Below are 19,221 nucleotides of genomic sequence, written 5' to 3'. Positions count from 1 at the left end.
CCCTGCCCCGTCCCAGCCAGTGCCAGCAGGGACTGCCAAGCCCCTGGGACTGGCAGAGACGTTGGCTTCCACCCCATCACAGCCACCTGCACCGGGCAGCAAACCCTCAGTGGCATGGCAGTGGGAAAAGGGAGATGTTTTTCCCTGGACTGTGCACAGCCAGTCCCAGCCCTGCCCTTTCCTGGCCAGTTTTGTGGGTCTGAGCCTGGACCTTCCTCTCTGAGTGGTCAGAGCTGTGCTGAGATCCCAGGAACACAGGATGCCAGACCAGACCTGGGGCAGCACCGAGATCCTCTTGCTCTGGATTAGCTTGGCATCTTTTCCAACTCTACCCCTTCCCCTGTATTTTAAGATTGCTCCTCCCTTGCCCACAGCTGCAGAGTGTCTCTTGGGCTGGAATAGTTCATGCTTTAGTTTAAAGTGACCTACTGGATGAAAGCTGGTTTGATTTTATAACTTACTAAAAGTGGAAAAAAGGGAGACTAAAGTGGAACAGGGTGATTTCACTGTTGAGCCCAGGTTGAGCCCAAAGTACTCCTCTGTCTTTAGCACTTTATGGCTTGTGAGGTTTCTCCAGCCTTGGGATTCTTCCCTGCTTGCTCTGGTGGACAGACACGAGCTGTGGGCTTTGGTGGGTGGGAGAGCCCTGCCCAGGGTTCTGCTGCCTCAGGGGCAGGGCAAGGCTGTGCCCACCTGCTGCCTGTGCGCTGCTCTTGCCCTTCACAGGTGGACCCTTACCTGCCTTACGAGTACACCTGCGAGGGGATGCTGGAGCGGATCCACGCCTACATTCAGCACCAGGTTGGGGAGAATCCCTGTCCTCCCTGGGGAACCATCTCTGTCCTCATGGCCAGCTTTCCCTCCTCTCCCTGGGGACCAGACCATCCCTGTTCTCCCATGGGCTTTGTGCTCCAGTGCCCCGATTGCAGAGAGCACCAGGAGATGGGGCTGGGGGAGGTTTGTCATGGACCAAAGGTGCTGTGGCTTGGCAGAGGACACCTGGGGGTGCTGGGGCTGGGTCAGGGCCTTTCTGCTGCAGAGAATGAGGCAGCACTGGGAGAAGAAGCGGTGAGAGAAGAAGAGGTTCCCCCACAGCAGGAGATGCCATCTATGCATGCAGGTGACCTCAACCTGGAGAGCAAAGTCACCATCCCAAGTGTCCTCCTGTCCCACTGCTAACCTCTCACAGGGCACTGACCCATGATCTTCTCTGCCTCCAGGATTTCTGCACCACATCATCTCTTCCTCCGTCTCCCAAGACCAAGAGTCCTGCTATGCAAAGCCCTCCGAGCCCGCTGGCGCTGTCCCCCAACTCCACGCACCTGGTGTGGTCCCCCAGTGCCGGCTGGGCCCCCCAGGCGTGGCCCCCGGTGGCCTCGCTGCAGGTGTGGCTGTCGGAGCCCCAGCACACGTGCACGGAGACGTGCCGGCGGCACGGGCTGGTCTGCGAGCCCACCTTCTTCAGGTTCCTCAACAAGGAGGAGGTGTTTCTCCAGTGAGTTGGGGCCTTCTCAGTGAGCTTGTGGGGGGCTGCCAGCCAGACCATGTTCCCTTTGCTCCCCCAATCCCCTGCACCCATTTTCCTCACGCTCCCCCCCCTCAAATCCCAGTGATGAGCCTTCGTGCCCAAGGCAGGGCCCAGATCACTCTTCAGCAGGCAACAACAGCGTTTCCAGGCATGGTTCCGCCTCTCTCCAACCCCATTCCTCTCCACCTCCCGCACGCTCTCTGCCTTTCTCTCCTTTTTAATGTCTCTCTCTATAAAGCCGCATTTTGAACACACAGTGGTGAAGTTTTAATAGAGTATAAATCTGCCACTGGGCTCTGTGCTGCTCTCTGGGCAATCAAAATGCGAGCGTTGCCGGTGCTGTCACGCTGGTCAGGCAGGCGCCGCGCGTCCCGCTGACATTTTTATATGATAAATTAGAGCTGGGGCCTGGCTTTCACTCTTTCCCCCCTGCACATCCCCCTCCAGGCCTGAAAACGAGCTAACTCAGGGACTCGTCAGTTGGGAAGGGTTGGTGGGAGGGCAGTGCCAGTGCTGCTGTTCCATCTGGGAGAGGAGGGGTGTTAAAATCCACACTGGGCATTTCTGCTGCTCCTCGGGGCTTTTGCTGATGCCCACCTCAGTTTTCTGTCTAATCCCAGCTAAAAGGGAGCGTGTGGGCATTGACTGATCCCCTGTCAGTTATCTGCAGTGGGAGGTGTCCATGGAGAGTGGACAGAGCTGTTGGTCAGCAAGGGGCTGTAAGAGAGCCGTCATGAGCTGGAATGGACCCACAAGGATCAATGAGTCCAACTCCTAAGATTAGTGTGGGGTTTTGTGGGTGATTCTGAGCCATGTGTGGGTTGATTTGCCAGGGGGTCCCCTTCCTGTGACAAGCACTCAACGTGTAGCCAAGGGTTGGCAAACCCAGACCAGCAAAGATCCGCCCCACCCTTAGCAAAGGAAGGACAAAACCCCTGCAGTGACCCCCCCAGCAGGCCGCTCACCTCACCCCAGCACCTCTCCTCGTCCCCCAGGCTCAGCATCGCCTGCGACAGCACCGAGTACGAGATGAACCACCTGTACCCCGCGGTGGCCGAGAACGTCCACGAGTGCTACCTCCAGAAGGAGCCGCTGCTCTTCAGCTGCGCCGGCTACAACCCCAAATACCGGCGCCTGTGCCCCTGCCGCGACTTCCGCCGAGGACAGGTGGCTCTGTGCAGGGACTGCTTGTGACACGGGCACCGGGTGGCTCCTGCTCACAACTCTACGGGTCCCTGCCGGCGGGTGAGCCGGGGCTGTCGGACTCTGGGCGTTGTTTCATCCACCAGCCGAGTGTGAATGACCGTGTCCCGAACTTTGGAGTCATTTTCTTCCCGAGGAGCGTCGTCCGACCGCATCCGAACCCGCCTGGACCGGGTGGCGCTGGGATGGGGTGGTGGGGAGAGAGGGGCTGGGGACGCCCTTCCCTTCCTCTGGCAATGGGACAAGCCACCAGCAGACTGCAGTTTCAGGGTTTTCATCTTCTTCAAGCATCCCAAGTTGTTTTATTTATTGATTTTTTTTTTTTTTTTAATCCCTCCCCCCGACGAGTGGTAAATTAAAGGGAAATCCACACCCAGCCCTTCTGTGGGAGTTCTTGGGCAGAGCTGCACTGGGGGGGGTGGGACAGGGGTGATGCTGGTGGCTGTTGTGGATGTGGAGCTGGGAGAGGACAAAGCACGAGGAGAGCGGCTGGGTGAGATGGACACAATGGGGACTGCACCCCTGGTACCCCTAGGAAGAGCCAGCGTGGGCTGGACAGTGAAGGGTGAGATGGGGCAGGGCAGAGGTGCCCAAAGCGATCACCCCAGCCTCCAGGCTGCTCTCCACCCTGCTGGGCCATGCAGGGAGCTGAACATCCCCCCCAGGGCTGGCTGGGGGTGGTGGTGAGGACACAGGGGCTGCTCGGAATTCAGGTGAGTGGGCAGAGGGGAGGAAGTGCTGCGGCACCCAAAAGGAATTCCTGGCGGGCACTGACCGAGGGCAGAGCGGCTAAAGAGCAACATCCTGACTCTGTGTGCCCCAGGTGGTGCCAGCACAGCAAGAGGTGAGCTCCAAGCAACCATCTTCCATAGAACTCTTTGCTTCTTCAACTTTCCTTAGTGCTGTTCCTCTTGTTTTGGGGGTGGCTTCTGCCCAGCTGCTGATGTTTCCCCTCGTGGCACGTCCCCTGGCTGGGTTGGTGCTGGCTGGGGGTGACCTGGTTTGGTTTTGTAGGGTTGCTCACCCTACAAAGGGCAAGGTGTTGCTGTAAGGTTGGTGCTCAGCCCTGTTGCTGTTTGAAAGGTTGAATGGGGACATTCCTGCATGCCATAAGAAGTGTGGCTGGAAAATCAGGGGCTGGAAAGGAGTTTCCCTGCATGGAATTGCTCCTGGCCTGCCTGGTGAGAGAGGCTGCTGGGGTGGCAGCCTGAAGTGGCACTGTCACTGCAGGATCCCTGGTGGAATTGTCCCCTTTGGCTCACAGTGGCTGATGGAGAGCAGAGGGAGGATGAGTGCCTGAGGTCTGCCCTGTGACCCAGCCACTGCTGGAGCTGTGCCACATCCCCTGGCACCTCCAACCCACCCTCCCCGTGCCAGGTTTTGGGAGAAACTCCCACCCTTTCAGCTGTGCTGCAGCATCGGGCAGAGCCCAGCTGCCCTCCGCATGTCCCTGCAGTGTCACCACAGCGTGCTGCGTCCTCTGGGCACCCCCCATGAGAGCCTGGCCACATCCTGCCCTGGATGAGCTGGAGACTCTGCCATTATCCTGGAGCAATTTATCATCTTCAGCTCCAAACTGCGTGGGCAGCCTCCATCCTGCCTGTGACGAGGGGAAGGATTGATTAAGTAATTTTTGTGTCTTGTAGCCAGCGTGTGTCTAAATAAAAGCAGCGCAAGCCTCTCTTTGCAGCAACACCTCTCCGCAGCACCTTTCATCTCAGCCTCAAAGCGTCCCCTGGCACAGACTGCTGCCGGTGCTGGGTGGGCAGGAGCCGGCCTGGGAGAGGCACGGGGGTCTGCCAGCAGGAACAGCCAGCAGTTCGCTTCCCAGGGTTGTAAAAACCAAATAAACCCGGGTTTTATAGGAGATCTAAGCAAGTTTTAAAGGCCAAGAGGCTGGGGATGCCTCGCGAGGCAGCGCTTGTTACACATCAGCTCCCTGGGCAGCTTTTTCCACCGTTTCTGCTCAGCTGCTTTTAAAATAGCCCTCACCTCTCAGCAGTGCAGCGCTGCCTCCCACTGCAGAGAGCCCAAATTATCCCCTGGCAGGAGCATTTTTCTCCAGGCTGAAATAAAAGGTGGCTGGGTCACCTTTGCCGCTGTCATGGGAAATAATGATCTGTCTGGAACCTTGTTGGATCTCAAGTCAGCCTGTAAATTTGGGTGATGGGGCTGAGTGAGGCTCTGCTATTGCCTGTCATGTCTCTGCCCCATCAGTGGGCACCGAGTCCTGCTCAGGGGCTGCCTGGGGGAAACACTTCTCCTTTGGCCTGTTGGTGATGGAGTGTTCCATCGCTCGTAGATGTGACAGGGACCAGAGTGTGGGTGCTGGGACAGCCCCTGCTGCCACATCCCAGGTGCCTTGGTCTGTAAAATCCCATGGAGGGGCAAGCTGGGGGCTGGGCTGCTTTGGGAATGCCAGTGCTGGGTGTTAACGTCAATTTTGAGTGCAGAACTGGCATCGAAGCATTTGTTATGTAGTAGGGGTGTGTGTGCCAGGGGCATGGTGGCACCCTGATGTGGAGGTGGCACCAAGGAATGGAGCTGCTGGGTCGGCAGCAGCTCCTGGAGGAGCTGGTGTGGGACAGGAGGGACTTTGTCACCTGGAAATGCTTTTCTCTGCCCTGCTGTTCCTGCTGCCTTCCCAAGCTCTTTCTGAGCAGGTCTCCAGCCTGGTCTCCCTGGGCAGGACACGTTTCCATTTGGAAGGGAGATCTGAGGGTACAAACATCAAACTCACAATTTATTAAGCATGAAAGAGATTTGAAGGGAAGCAGAGCCACTGCCATATGAAAAGAGGTTCTAATTCCCACAGCTAATTGCAAAGAGTAAAGCCCCAGTCGGGAGAGGGAAAAGAAGGGGAAATGGTGTCAAAACTAGGAATAAACCCAAATAAAATGAAATGAGGAGCTGTCAGCTGCACTCTCCGATGCTGCTGGATGGGGCAGGTCGTTTAACAGCCAGAGTGGGCGTGTGGGGAGCCCCCAGGGTTCCCTCAGGGTGGGGTTGGACCTTTTGATGGCCTCTCTGGTGGCACCCAGCCAGCAGAGCCTCCAGGAATGTCTCAAGATTTTTTTCCTAACCTGTTTTCTGGCAGCTGTGAAACCAGGACAGGCGTATCAAAAGAATGATATTGTTCTGGAAATCCATTTTCCTTACCTAGAAATGAAGCCAGGGGCGATTTATGTTTCTGAGCCTCACTCTTCTTCTGACTAATTCCACCCAGAACTTTCTTTATGGAGTTGATTGGGATCTTTTTTTTTTTTTTTTTTTTTTTTTTTTTTTTTTTTTTTTTCCCTCCTGTTTTTGATGTTGCTGGCATCAAACCCTTCCCCTGCCAGTGCAGCGTGGGGCTGTGGGGAGGGGACGGGTGGTCCCCGCCCTGGTGTCCCCTCGCAGCATCCCAGGGCACCTCTCCCTGCCCGGGGCGGCGATGGGGGCTGGAAATCCCAGCCGCGGGAGGTCACGGTGCTGCTCCACTCTTATCTGGGGCTTTATTGGCAAATCGTTAAAGTGGCTTTTCCCTCCTGATCCTCTGCTTATCAGCGGCTGGGTAAAGCGGCAAATCGCATCCCTGATGTGGACGGTCCGGGCAGGAGAAACCCATTTATTTCCCCTAACGGGTTTATCAGCAGATCAAGGAGCTGCTGAAGATGTAAGCACCGCGGTTATTTCCCCAGGTGATGGATCTTGCTGCTGCACAGCCTCCGGGAGCCTGGCAGGGCCGGCTGATGGACCCGTGCTCGGCACTGCTGCCTCATGTATTTCAAGGTCTTGCTTTAATTGAGTCCTGTCTCTCTCATGTCAGGGTTTTTTCCTACTTTATTTCTTTATCTTTTTAATATTATTTTCCCCCTTTAGGATGACTTTTCCCCAAACAAACGAATGCATTTAATCTCCTGTCCCCTTCCCTCACCTCTCCCTCCCTGTGGCAAATCCAGAGCTGTAAAGAATGCGGACAAATTGAAAATCTGTCCTCAGACTTACTGGGTGAAAAGAGCAGCAAAATCTTCTGCTTCTTTTTTTTTTTTTTTTTTTTTTTTTTTTTTTTTTTTTTTTTTTTTTTTTTTTTTTTTCCTTTCTCTTTCTTTTCCGTCCTTTATTTTATTTTATCTTGCGGGCTGGGGGTGAATGTCCTTCTCAGAGCTGTGGGGCTGAAGCATTCCCGTTTTTATCAGCTCCAGCAGCGACACTCATTGTGGCTCGTTAGTGGAAAGCCATTAAAAGTCGGGGTCGATATTTTCTCGGGAGAGATAAGGCCCATTCAATATCATTCCCCGAGGCAAGCAGAGAAATACCAAGAGCCATCCTCAGACCAGAGCAGAAATGCTGAGGGAGCAGCTTCTCCTGCCAGTGCCTGATGAAGGGACAGGAGGGAAGATCCCCCAGCCCAAGGAGGGTGGAAGCTGTGCCAAGACCCAGCCCTCAGCATCCAGGTCCTTTGGAGAGGAGGGAGATTAAATTTGGGGAAGATGGGGAGAGAGTGGTATGGGGGGATTTGGGGGGATTTGGTGGCTCTGTGGGGTTTGGCATCCAGCCAGGGCTACTTGGCACAGGTGCCACTGCTGCCTGCAAAGGGCATCAGGAGGGCAAAAATAAATGGATAAAGTGTCTATTCCCAAGCCCTGGCTGCTGGCTCTGGAATGCCAGAGGAAAGGGGCTGGTGGGTGCTCAGCCCATGTCCTCTCCATCCCTCACAGAGCCCCCACCACCCTTCACCCTCTGGAACTGAGCTTCCAGCAGAGACCAGTTAGAAACCGGAGAGAAGTTTGATTTTAGTTTTAGAGAGAGCTGCCAGAAGTATCAGCTTTTCTCTAAATATAAACCAGAAAACAGGAAATAACGATCTGTCCTAATTTAGTGCCTTTCATCTAAGGATTTGAAGCGTCTGACAGCATCACTATGAAATAAGGGAAGACTCTGCAACCTGCATGGGAATGCAGCCACTCCAGAGCTTTGTGTGCAGCTTTTTGCTGAATGTTGCCTTGCAACCCCTCTCTCATTGATTCCTTCCCGAATTCCCCCGGTTTGCTGTCACTGGGACCTGGAAAGTCAGCCTGGGAATGAGTGATGTTCTTGCAGCCTGACACCGTGCACAGCTGGCTCAGAGCCACCGAGCGTGGAGGAGTGTTTACTTAATGAATTAATGAAATTAATTAATTTTCAGGAGAGTGCTGAGAAAAATATTAGGGAGCTCCAGCATCCCTGCCAGCTGTCTGGCTGTGTGCAGCAGTGGGAGCAGGGCAGGATCCATCCGTGGAACAGGGAGCACAGCAGGCCTGGACAGTGCTGGGACAGATGGGAATCACAGAATCCTGGGATGCTCTGGGCTGGGATATTTAAAGCTCATCTCATTCCAACCATGGGCAGGACACCTCCCACTATCCCAGGTTGCTCCAAACCTTGTCCAACCTGGCCTTGCACATGTCCAGGGATGGGGCAGGCACAGCCTCTCTGAGAAACCTGTGCCACGGCTTCCCCACCCTCGCTATAAATATTTTTTTCCTTATATTCAGTCCGAAATGACCCTGTTTTACTTTAAAACCATCACCCCTTATCTTACCACAAGAGCCCCTCCTAAAAAGTCTGTCCCCATCTTTCTTATCAGTTCCCTTCAGGCACTGGAAGGGGCTCTGAGCTTTCCCTGGAGCCTTCTCCTCTCCAGGTGAGTACCCCCAGCTCTCCCAGCCTGGCTCCAGAGCAGAGGGGCTCCAGCCCTTGGAGCATCTCCATGGTCTCCTCTGGACCCACAGGAACCCACCCATGTCCCTCTCCTACAGAAGCTGTAGGTGGGGAGATCCTGGTCTGTACTTCCAGCAATGCTTTCCTCAGGGAAAGGCACCTCTGCTGCACAGAGCCTGGGCACTGGGACTGCTGCTTCTCCCTCTCCTGGCATTGATGCCTTAAGTTTTAATTTCATGTATTTCATGTTCTGTGCTGCCCAGGGTGCAGCTCTGAGCTCACACTCAGAGTCACTCAGCTCTCTGCACACAGCAGCGACACAAAACAAATCCTTTTCCTGCTGCACACCAAGGACAACTGGGACAAGTTTTCAGCCCCAAAAGCACAAACAACGGTGGCTGGAGGGAGGAACAAGAAGGATGGGACCTCACAGCCTGGAGCTGGAATTGGGCAATTCAACCCCAATATGTAAATGGACCACAACTGATCCAAGTGTGAGACCTCGTGACCCTTTGTCCATTTTGTGCCCATTTTGGGTCCACCTTGGGTATAGCCCTGGCCAGGCCCTGTCCTGCCCAAGGTGTACCCTAAAGGCCTTTCAACAAATATGTACTTTATTCTCCAGCTCTGTCCAGTCTCTGTTCCAGGTCAGCCTTCCCAAAGCATCAGCATTCCCAATCCTCCACCTTTGCTGCCCTCTGAGACCCTGGCTGTGGTTTGCCCCATGTTCCTCACTCTCACCAGATCTGGCACTCTAGGAATCCCTTGCATGGTTTACCCTGGAAACAAAGGAGGATGTTCCACCAGATTCACCTGCAGGGTTCCTGAGCCACCAGACCCTCAGGGCATCAGCAAGATGCTCCTTGGCTGTCCCCAAGCTTTTGTGACATTCCTGTCCCTCTGCAAAAGCTCGTTCAGGTTTGGCACTGAGGTCTGAGCTCTCTTGGTTCCTGTCCCCACCCTCTGCATCGGGGTCAGACAGTGGCAGTGGCTGGGTGCCAAAGTGGAGCCCCTCTGGCTGTCCCCAGCAGTGCCAGTGGCACCACAATCTCTGTGTCACCACACAGCAGGGACAGCACTCTGCCCTTCCAGCTGTGCCCGGGTGTGACCAGGCCGGGACTGGGAGCAAGAAGTTCACAAAAGAAAAGTGGGAGGCAACAGATTTCCACACTTAATTAACTCACCCAATTAATTCCAATTAGGAGCTGTAATTTGGGTTATAACGGTTAATCACCTTTCCCCCCAAGCCACAGCTGCGCTATCTCTCTTTAACTGCATTACAAAGGGGAGGGTGCAGTGACCTGTCCGTGACACCAGAGCTGCCCCCCGGGCATCCCCTGGGGGCAGGGGATTGGGACCGGGCCCCTCGGCCTGCTGCTCCCCAGGGTGGGGGACAGGTGAAGGGACCCCACTGCGTGTCCCAGTGACCCCCTGATGGAATTCCCTCATCACCGCTTTTCCAAGAACGCTGCGGATTCGGCAGCTCACGCTCCTGTTTGAGCGGGTTCCTACCAGAAACACAAAGTGCAGGGACATTTCAGGGACTTCCCCACTGCTGCTTTGTGCTGCAAAGAGCCTGACCGAAAACATCTGCTGGTCCTTCCTTTCCTGGGCACGTTAACCAAGGTCAGGTGGCCTCAGCAGGGATACGGAGCAACTCTTTCCTCCTGCTTTGTTCTGGATCACAGAGGCTCTGGAGCCCTCAGATCCCAGGGGCAGCTCAGGATTGTGTCCAGCTCTTCCTCCAAACCCTTCTTGCTTCTCTCCTGCTCCCTAAATCCCAGCCAGCAAAACCTAAACCTCTTCCCTGCACCCCTCTCCTGCTCATGAACCTCCTGCAGGAGCATCACAGCTCACCTTTGCTGTTGCCTTGGGGAATGTGCTTCCAGAGCCATGGGATGTAAAATCCCCACCCCTGCCTGACTCCTCCCCAGGCACTGGGAAAGATGCTTCCAATGCTCTATGGAAAACTGCCCAGGAGGCTGCAGGATGAATTCTTGGAGAGGCTTCTCCCCAAAGGCATGGCCACAAGGGAATCTTGGATGCCGGGTGTCCTGGATGCATTAAAGCAGGCAGACAAAGCTCCATTAAACATCCCCAGAAAGGACAAATTCACTGACAAAACCACAGTGCCAACATTCAGCAGCACAGAAAACAGAGGATTATTCTCCTTACATTTGGCTCAGCACCACCCAAAGCTGCAGAGAATTGTGCACCGCAGATCCCGGGGTTATCTTTCTTGGAAGCTTGTTCTGCTGCAGAGGAAGGGCAATGCTCCTCCTCCTCCTCCTCCTCCTCCTCTGGCCGCCCCGGCACAGGCAGAGCCTTCTCACCTGCCCACCCCCAGCTCCTCCATCGCCCACCAGGGGCTCAGCCGGTTTTGTAGCTGCTATTTCGGCTGGGTGTTTTTGTTGTAAGTGTTGTTGAGCAGGAAAAATAAAAACTCGAGGCCCCTGGTGGTATTTTTAGTTCCCGTATCGGTGACTCGCTCAAAAGCCTCAGCAGGACTGTAAAATGAAATTAATCTGCATCTGCCGTGCGTCACTTTTACAAAGCTCGTCTCCTTCTGCTACTGCGGGGATGGTTTGCAACCCTCGGCTTGGGAGAGCGCCAGGTACCTGCCAGGCAGCCCCAGAACAGCTGACAGCAGCGGGGAGCCAGCAGGGATGGGGGTGAGGGGTGGGCAGAGGGAAGGAAATTGGATTCTCGTGGAGTTTGCGGGAAGGTTGTGCTGCATACCCTGCTCGTGTTCCCGGCAGGTGCTGTGTGTGCAGGTGGAGTCAGCTGCACTGGTTGCGCTGGTTTGCTGGCAGGGCAGAGCTGCTGGGGGACACTGGGGGATCTGCTGGGGTGCTCTGGGAACCCCTGGATGTGCCCTACAACCCCGGATGGGGAGAGAGAAGATTTACTGCCGTGGAGACTGATGGGCGAGTTGGAAACAGACTGTGCTGGAATCCAGTTTGGGAGTTTATGGGGGCATCCCGCTGGTCACAGGTGGTGGGGGCGGTGATCCACGTGGCATGGGATGGCTGGGGTGGTCTGATGTTCCACTGCATCCCCCACATGGGTTATCAGGGGCCAATCTGGAGTAACAAATCCCCAAACTGGGGAACAGAGCAGCCCAAAGTGGAGTGAGGTGGTGGGGACAGAGCTGCTGGGTATTTCTGGGCTCTCAGCCACACAATCTGCCTGCAGCCAGGCCTGGGAGCTGCACAGGAGCACTAAAGCAGCCGAGGTGGAATTGCAGCACCAGGCATCTCCCGAGAGGAGGCTGGGAGGGAAGAGCAGCGCTGGGATGAGGGTCAGCAGGAGCAGCAGGGGGGATCGGGGGATGCTCTCAGTTCAGCAGCACTGAGGTGATGGGAACAGCACTGAGCTGCTCTTCCTCCCCACCCAAACCCAGCAAAACGTCTCCTGTTTGGGTTTTGTGTTTGCTTCACTTCCTCGAACAGGACTTTGGGAAAACAGGAGAGGCCAGGACAGCCCCGGGCTGAGTCCCTACTTTTCAAGAGGGAGGAATCCTTTGTGGGGACCGAGGTGGCTTTTGTCACTCTTCCCACAGGCCATGCTCCTGGGCCACGCAGTTTCAAACACTCCAGGATGCCTCTGGCCCTTCCAGCTTTGGAGGGCACAGCCCAGGCTGGCACATGTGGGCTGGTGGGGTCTGAGGGTCACCCCAGCTCAGGAGAAGCAGCTCTGTGCCCCTTCCCCTCATTCCCCCCACATCCAGCAGCTGGCAGAGGGATGCTCCCTGTGCAGGTTTGAGCACCTCCCCCGGGCTGGTGACTCCCCAGCCTGCCCATTCCCTGTTCCATGGGCATGGAAACACTCTGTGGCATTCCCAGCCCTTTCTTTTCTGCTGTCACCCTGCCTGGTCAGACACAGGCGCTGTGTCCCCTTGCTCTGGGGTGGGGGCATTGACCCACATCAGGGCATCCTCCCGCCCCAGACATGCCCTGCAGAGCCAGCAGATGTTCTGGCTGCAAATCCCAAGAGGATCTTCCATTGGGATGAGATGAATTGATGGCAAAGGGTTGGGAGCTCCTAGGGAAGGAGAGGGGGGTTCCTCACAGCTGTGCCTCTAAAAACACCCTTCTGCCCCTGTTCCCTATTCCCAGGGGTCTGGCTGCAGTGGGATGGGGTCAGCCTGGTGTCCAGGGAGCCCATTCCATGCTGCAGGAAGGGTGGGAGCACCTGGAGCCCATGAAGTGTTGTTAGAAGTGAGGTTTGGGCTGTGCTGCTGCAGCGTGGGGGGCTCTGGGGTGACCCTGGCTGCAGGAGCAGGGATGGCTGGGGGGCCTGAGGCTCCTCAGGGGGTTGATATCCCCACCCCTGTGCCCTCAGGGAGGGTTGAGGGATATTGACAGCCACAGGGGTGATGGTTTGGGGGTTCTCTCCCCAGGGAGTCTCAGGAGCCAGCCAGTTGTGGCCCAGAACCCCAGGTTTTGGGGTAGATTGAGGGGCTGTGCCCTCCCCCAGTGCTGGGCTGGTGCCCAAGAGCTCAGTTTGCCCTTACTGGGGCTGAACACAGCTCTCATGTTCGCTGTAACCTCAGGATGCCCTTTAATTTTTAATGCTTCAATAAAACAGTAATTACAAACACTGGAATCGGTGTTTTTTAAGCAGAAAGTATTAACTTCCCAGGGTTTAATTATTCAACAGAAATTAAGGAAAGTGGGGCTGGATCCTGCTGGCTCTCTTGGCTTTTCCTGGTCCCCATCTGTTTTGCAGGGAGGAGCCCATCTTTGGCGTGTCAGGGCTCTTAAAAATCCAGGGCAGAGGTGTAGGGGGGCACCAATGGGCTGGGCCAGGCTGAGGACAGCTATGGGGGGCAGAAGGAATCCCCCTCTAGACGGCTCCTTCTCTGTTCCCTGCAGGATTTCCAGCCAAGGCAGGGCAGGATCACAGCTCTCTGGGAGGTTGGTGATTGCTGGGATCCAAACTGATGCCGCTGGGGTCTGTGCATTAACCCCAGCGGGGATCCCGAGGCAGGTGGCACCTCAGCAGGTGACACCATCACCCTTGTGACCCCCATCCACTGCCTGCACCCATCCCCTGACCAGGAGGGGACTCAGGAGCTCCCAGTCTTTGTGTTCTGGAGTTTTCTGCAGCCTGGGTTTTGTTCTGAGCTCCCTGGGAAGGCTTCAGGCTTGCTTTTAATTACTCTGCTCCAGCACGGCGCAGTTTAAAGCACCTATGGTGAGGAATGATCTGTGGAGAGCAGGAGAGCTCCCAGGGATGCTGGAATACAGCAAAGCAGCTGGAACTTCAGCAGAGCTTCTGGGTTTGGGCTGGCTGATTTTGGACCCCTGCCCTGCAGTTGGGTTGGGAAAGCCTCGATGGAGGGATGGGAAACATGGATAAAATATTCCCTGTGAGGAGCGGTGGGGGTTTGGGGGGTCCTGTGGGGGTTTTCCAATTTCTTGCACCCACATCTCACACCCCAGCCCTTTTCCCACATCCACGAAGCCCCTTTTCCATGTAAGGCACCTCTTGTATTATCCCATCCCGAGGCTCGTAACCCCACAGCGATGGACCCCAGGAGCCGGTGTTGGTTGATGATTTAGAGAACCGTGTCTGCTGGAAAAACAAGTGGTTCCTGTTGGTATTAATAACGTAATGACTTCATTGCTAAGCAAACCTGTCTGCAGTGAGAGGACATCGAGGGCTCCTGGCGAGGTGGGAACGCCTTTGTCAGGGCTGGGGGATGAGCTGAAGTGAGTGGGGTGGGGATGATGGCTCTGCTGATGAGGTGCCGGGGATGGGGAAGGAACGTGGGCTCATTTGCAAGGGAAATGAAATTATCACCTGCTCCGCTGTCCTCGCAGCGCAGAGCCTGATGAGCCGTGCCGGGAGGGGGCTGGAGGTGCTGGCCATGAGAGCACCCATGGGCTGGGGGCCCTCTCTGCGGGAGCAGAGCCTCACACAGCTGGGGCAGCTGCAGCCCCCCGAGGGGGCCGGGGGGACCCCCTGCCCACCCTGAGGTGTCTGGGGTGACCCCTGCCCACCCTGAAGGGTCTGGAGTGACCCCCTGCCCTCCCTGAAGGGTCCGGGGGCACCCCCTGCCCACCATGAAGGGTTTGGGACCCCCTGTACACCCTGAAGGGTCTGGAGTGACCCCCTGCCCACCCTGAAGGGTCCGGGGTGACCCCCTGCCCACCCTGAAGGGTCCGGGGTGACCCCCTGCCCTCCCTGAAGGGTCCGGGGTGACCCCCTGCCCTCCCTGAAGGGTCCGGGGTGACCCCCTGCCCTCCCTGAAGGGTCCGGGGTGACCCCCTGCCCTCCCTGAGAGGGGTCCGGGGTGACCCCCGGCCCACCCTGAAGGGTCCGGGGCGACCCCCTGCCCATGGCTGGCCTTGTCCCCTGTGCCAGCGCTCTGCCCCGCCGCGCTGAGGGCAGCTCACGGCAGTGATGGCGGTCACTCTCCCCCGGGCGGGGGGCGGTGGCTGAGGGGAGGGGACGGTGCTGCTCCGGCCGGGATCTCCGGGGCCGCCGCGAGTCCCGGCGGTGCCCCGAGCTCTCACACCGTGCTGTCGCACAGATTCCCGTCCCCAGGAGGGTCTCATCGCGTGGGGCGGTGGCTCCGGCTTGTGCTGGGAACGCGGCGGGCAGCAGGGCCTTCCCTTGGGGCACGGGGCACTGCGTCCTGCTGGGACAGGGTGTAAGCAGCGTCCTCCCCGAGCTGGGGTGCTGCTCTGCCGTAAATATTTTATCCTTTCCGTCCCGTAAAGAGTCCGTCAGCAGCTCCCAGATGGGAACAGAACTCCCTGGTCTCTGTGTCTCAGGGTGGTGACTGCTGGCTTGGAGAGAGAAGGGAATTGGGCTGAAAGGAGGAGCAGGGAGAGGAAAAGGAGATTTAACTCTCTGGATGAGTTGTGGCCTGGTGAGAGACCCGGCTGCTCCCCGCCAGCTCCACAGAGAGAGTTCACTGCTCTGCCACCAATCATTTGGGGCATTTTATTCGGGTCTAACTTTGGTTTAACTTCACTAGATTACAAAGAAATAAAAGTCATTCCAAGGCACTTCATTCAGAGAGAAAAAAAAAAAAAAAAAAAAAAAGCCAAAATGGGGTAGTTCGATGTTGTCAGAATGATTTTCCACTCCTTCAAAATAATCTCACAAAACTGACCCAGATTTTACAAGGCACTCCAGCTTTCAAAGACCTTCCTGCCTGTGCAGGAGATGGGTCTGTAAAAAATACATATATATAATTTTTTTTTTTTTTTCAGTGATTTCACAGAACCTGTGCCTTGCCTCATTCCTGTGGGATCCTTGAGGGAGCGATGCTTTGTGGGAAGCATGACCCAGCCTCGTGGCTCATCCCAGAGCTGAAAGCTCCCAGGAATGAGGTGAGATGCTCTGGGCAGAGGCTGCAGGGTGTCCTCCTGTGTGGAAAACCCTGGGTGACAGCCGGGTGTGACAACAATGCCCTGCCCCAGCTGCCTTGTGGAAGAGCCTGTCCTTGGCTTTGGGGAGGCTCAGGCTGACTCAGGTGTGGGTGGAGATGAGCAGAGGATGAGCAATAATTGGTGATCTCGTGCTCTGGGGTAGCAGGGAGGGCTGTGAGCCTCCCTTTGGGAGAGGCGGGTTAGCAGGCTGATGGAGAGGCCACACTAATTGCTGCCTCCTTGTTTATTCAGGTGATTGGTTGGCTGCTGGAGAAGGAAGAAGAGGCAGCTGAGCACCCAGAGAACAAGCAGGGCTGGCTGGGACCCGTGCTGCCCACTGCCCTGGTTCACCAGGGCTATCCCAATTTCCACGAGTGAATGGTGATTGTGGATGGATCTTGGGGATGATCCCGGGCTGCTGCAGCTGTGGGGGCTGGCTGAAGGAGGGGAGAGCTGTGGGAGCCATCCCCACACCCCCAAATGAACAGCCCTGCTCGGCCCGGGGGCATCAACCTGTGTGTGCAGAGTGGGCACAAGCAGCTGTGGGGAGGGGTAAACGGGCATGGGGCAGGTCTGGGGGCTGCTCTGTGCCCCACTGCCCCCCTGGGCTATGTCCTGCTTGTGTGAATCCAAGCACTGCGTTCCCTGATGGAGATGGAGCTGAGGAGCACCGAGGGGACTTTTGGCAATGACAGGGAGCGACAGGGGAATGGCTTCACTGCCAAGGGAAGAGTTAGGTGGGTTATTGAGAAGGAATTGTTCCCTGGGAGGGTGCCCTGGCACAGAGTGCCCAGAGCAGCTGTGGCTGCCCTTGTATCCCTGAAAGTGTCCAAGGCCAGGTTGAACAGGGCTTGGAGCACCCTGGGCTCTTGGGAGGTGTCCCTGCACATGTCAGGGGGTGGAATGAGCTGAGCTTTAGGCTCCCTTCCAGCCCAAACCACTCTGATCCTCTGATGGGATTCTGCCTTTAGCAGATAAAGATGCATGGATGTTTCCAAAGGAGATTGCTGTAGGCAGGTGCAAAGTAGGCAGCTACCTTCCAAAAATGGGGAAGTGGAGAGAGAGAGGAGATAAAGAGGAGCCAGATGAAAGCAGGGACTGTGCCAAAAGTGCCTTCTATTTATGATCGCACGAGGTCAACAATAATCCCCACGGCTACCAGCACATAAAAATTGATTCTTTCCTGAAGAGATTGGTGGATTTGTGGTCAGGACACGTTCTCTGATCCTCCTGCCCTCGACATGGCTGGAATTTGTGGAGATGGTGTGTGCTCCTCTGTAGAGGTCTAAACAGCTTCTCAAAAAGCGACCACTTTCACTTCTGACCTGGGCTCCCGGGAATTTGCCGTAAATGAGGGAAATGCCTCCTCCAGCTTCTGGCCTGTGTATCCACGGGCGAGCAGCTGCCTGCTGGGGTTGAGGCTCTTCATCCTTCCCCACATCCCAGCCTGATGCTCACCCCACACACCTCTCTTCTCCTGCCCCAAATCTTTTATGCTCCTGCCCAAAACCTTGGCACCTCAGAGAGGTGACATCCATGGGGGTCACATCCCACCTAGGGCCGGCACAGAGCTGTGTGATGCAGACCCTGGGAGGCTGAAGGCTCTTTCACTCTCTGCCAGTGCTGCTGTGGGGGGGAAGAAAGGCTGAGCGTTTCCAAAGCCTCCATCTCCTTCCCCAGCTCTTCCAAAGCTCATCCTGCCTCTCCGCTGTCAGCTGGAAATCTCCTCCACTCCTTTATTTTAAAAACACCCAGCTTTAAAAACCGTGGTGCTTGAAACCACTTTTGTTTCCCACAAGTGGCAGGAAGCTACCCAACAAAGCCTGTTTATTTTTCACAGCCTCATCCCTGCAGCTATTCAGTCCTGGGCACTCCTGAATTCCTGGGAAGTTTGCTGGCTAGTGCCAGGCCCTGCCAGCAAGGAGCACAGGCTATAATATCCCCGTGAGTGGTTTGTGCCCTGTATCTCCCAGCTTTAGGTGTGCTCAAAGGCTTTCTGCAAGTGCCTCTGCACAGTTTTGAAGCACTGAGTGCGTTGCAGAAACTGCAGCCACACAAAGGGATCCCGGCGCTTTGGGAGGTCGGGGAGGGATGGGCTGGTGGGGATGTGCAAAGATAATCAATGTCAGGCTTTTTAACAGCCACGCAGGTATTGAACAAAGCTTCTTGAAGGCCTTTCAGGCAGCACTGGGGTTTGTTGTGCTGGGAATAGGGACCCGTGCAAGTGCTGGCTGCTCAGAGCCTGTTTGGTGTTTGAGCTGACAAACCCCAGTGTGAGCTTGGATTGTGGCACTGGAGGAGCTGCTCTGGTCTGGGCTGTGGCCCTGCACTCTCTCCCCTGCTGAGGGCTCTGCCAAGGAGGATCCTGGAGGGCTTCCTTCACCTCTGTGTCCATGCTGCCTCCAGCCACCCCCCTGTGATGCTGGAGGGAGAGCGCTGTGGTGAAAGGACAGAGAAGGCAGGAAACAGGGAGAGGAGCCCCCAGGGTCAGCTGGAAAGCAGCTCAAAGCCAGGAGAGGTGAAAAATGAAGCAGCCTGAGCATGGGAAGGAATGTCACATTCAGAACTCCCGGTGGGAGATGTCCCTGTTGCTCTGACAGTGGTGCCACTCACCTGTGGGCTCCCCAGCTCTGCACACCTGGGGCTCCGTGTGTTGGATGGGACCATCCCCATGGTGCCCAGGGACCTTCCAAACCTGCCCTCAGGTGGGGGGAAGGCAGGCAGCTGACTTGAGCTTCTCTTTCCTCTTTGACCCAAATTCCATCCTCCTTGGAGCAGTGCCCTGTGGGGCCATGCACACAAACACTTCCTTGGAGGCTGTTGCCTTTTCCAGGCTTTGCTGGCTGGAAAATACTGCTGTGGGGTTTGCTGCTGCTTCCTTCCTTGCAGCAGTGCTGAGCAGTCCCTGTAGAACCTCCTCACAGAGGGATCCCTCCTCCACTCATCCGGCTGCCCTTTGGCTTCATGCTTTTGGGACCTGCTGGGACACACAAAGCAGGATTACAAAGCAGCAGCAAGAGGGAAATGCCACGGAGCCCCGGGCAGCCTTGGGCTTTAAAACGCTGTGTTTTCTCATCCCCTGGTAGCCCCATGCTCAGAACAAACCCTTCTGCTGCTGAGCAGCAATCCCACACAAATCCTTTGGTATAAAGCTGCTTCCCAGAGGGGGTTTAACAAACATTGGATGGAGTCTGGTGATGCCTGCTCTCGCTCCCAGTGCATCCCAGCACCAAAGAACCCCGTGTTTTCATCTGCCCACAGGGAGCAGCTTCGGCAGGGGCGAGCAGAGGTCACCAGTGCTCCCTGCCAAGCTGGCAAATGCGCTCTTGCTCCGGGATTAGCCTCCTCCTCCTTCCTACAAGCCGGTAAACAGAGAAACTCTTCCCCTTCACCTCCAGCCCTGTCTCGCCGAGCTCTGGC

General features: G+C 56.1%; 1 protein-coding gene and 1 long non-coding RNA gene across 4 annotated transcripts in view; both read left to right on the top strand.

Moving 5' to 3' along the window:
- MGAT5B (alpha-1,6-mannosylglycoprotein 6-beta-N-acetylglucosaminyltransferase B) overlaps positions 1 to 3,097 on the top strand; it is a 68,313-nt gene extending 65,216 nt beyond the window's left edge. For both annotated transcript variants that reach the window (XM_040081883.2, XM_058422945.1), the window contains 3 exons: positions 727 to 801; positions 1,221 to 1,495; positions 2,524 to 3,097. In XM_040081883.2, coding sequence (XP_039937817.1) covers positions 727 to 801; positions 1,221 to 1,495; positions 2,524 to 2,722 — 549 coding nt within the window. In that variant the 3' untranslated portion in view covers positions 2,723 to 3,097. The remainder of the gene's footprint in view (positions 1 to 726; positions 802 to 1,220; positions 1,496 to 2,523) is intronic.
- Positions 3,098 to 13,962: 10,865 nt separating this feature from the next.
- Positions 13,963 to 18,749, top strand: LOC120761016 (uncharacterized). 2 transcript variants are annotated; one of them, XR_005703533.1, is made up of 3 exons: positions 13,963 to 14,092; positions 15,643 to 15,762; positions 16,054 to 18,749. It is a non-coding gene; the product is annotated as an uncharacterized LOC120761016 (long non-coding RNA). The 2 variants fall into 2 exon arrangements; XR_009208421.1 differs by having other exon boundaries at positions 14,064 to 14,130.
- Positions 18,750 to 19,221: the final 472 nt, after the last annotated feature.

Source organism: Hirundo rustica, chromosome 18 (assembly GCF_015227805.2).
Source record: "Hirundo rustica isolate bHirRus1 chromosome 18, bHirRus1.pri.v3, whole genome shotgun sequence".
Classification (NCBI taxonomy): Eukaryota; Metazoa; Chordata; class Aves; order Passeriformes; family Hirundinidae; genus Hirundo; species Hirundo rustica.
Note: the sequence above shows the minus strand (reverse complement) of the source record. Positions and strands in the feature narration are given on the sequence as shown.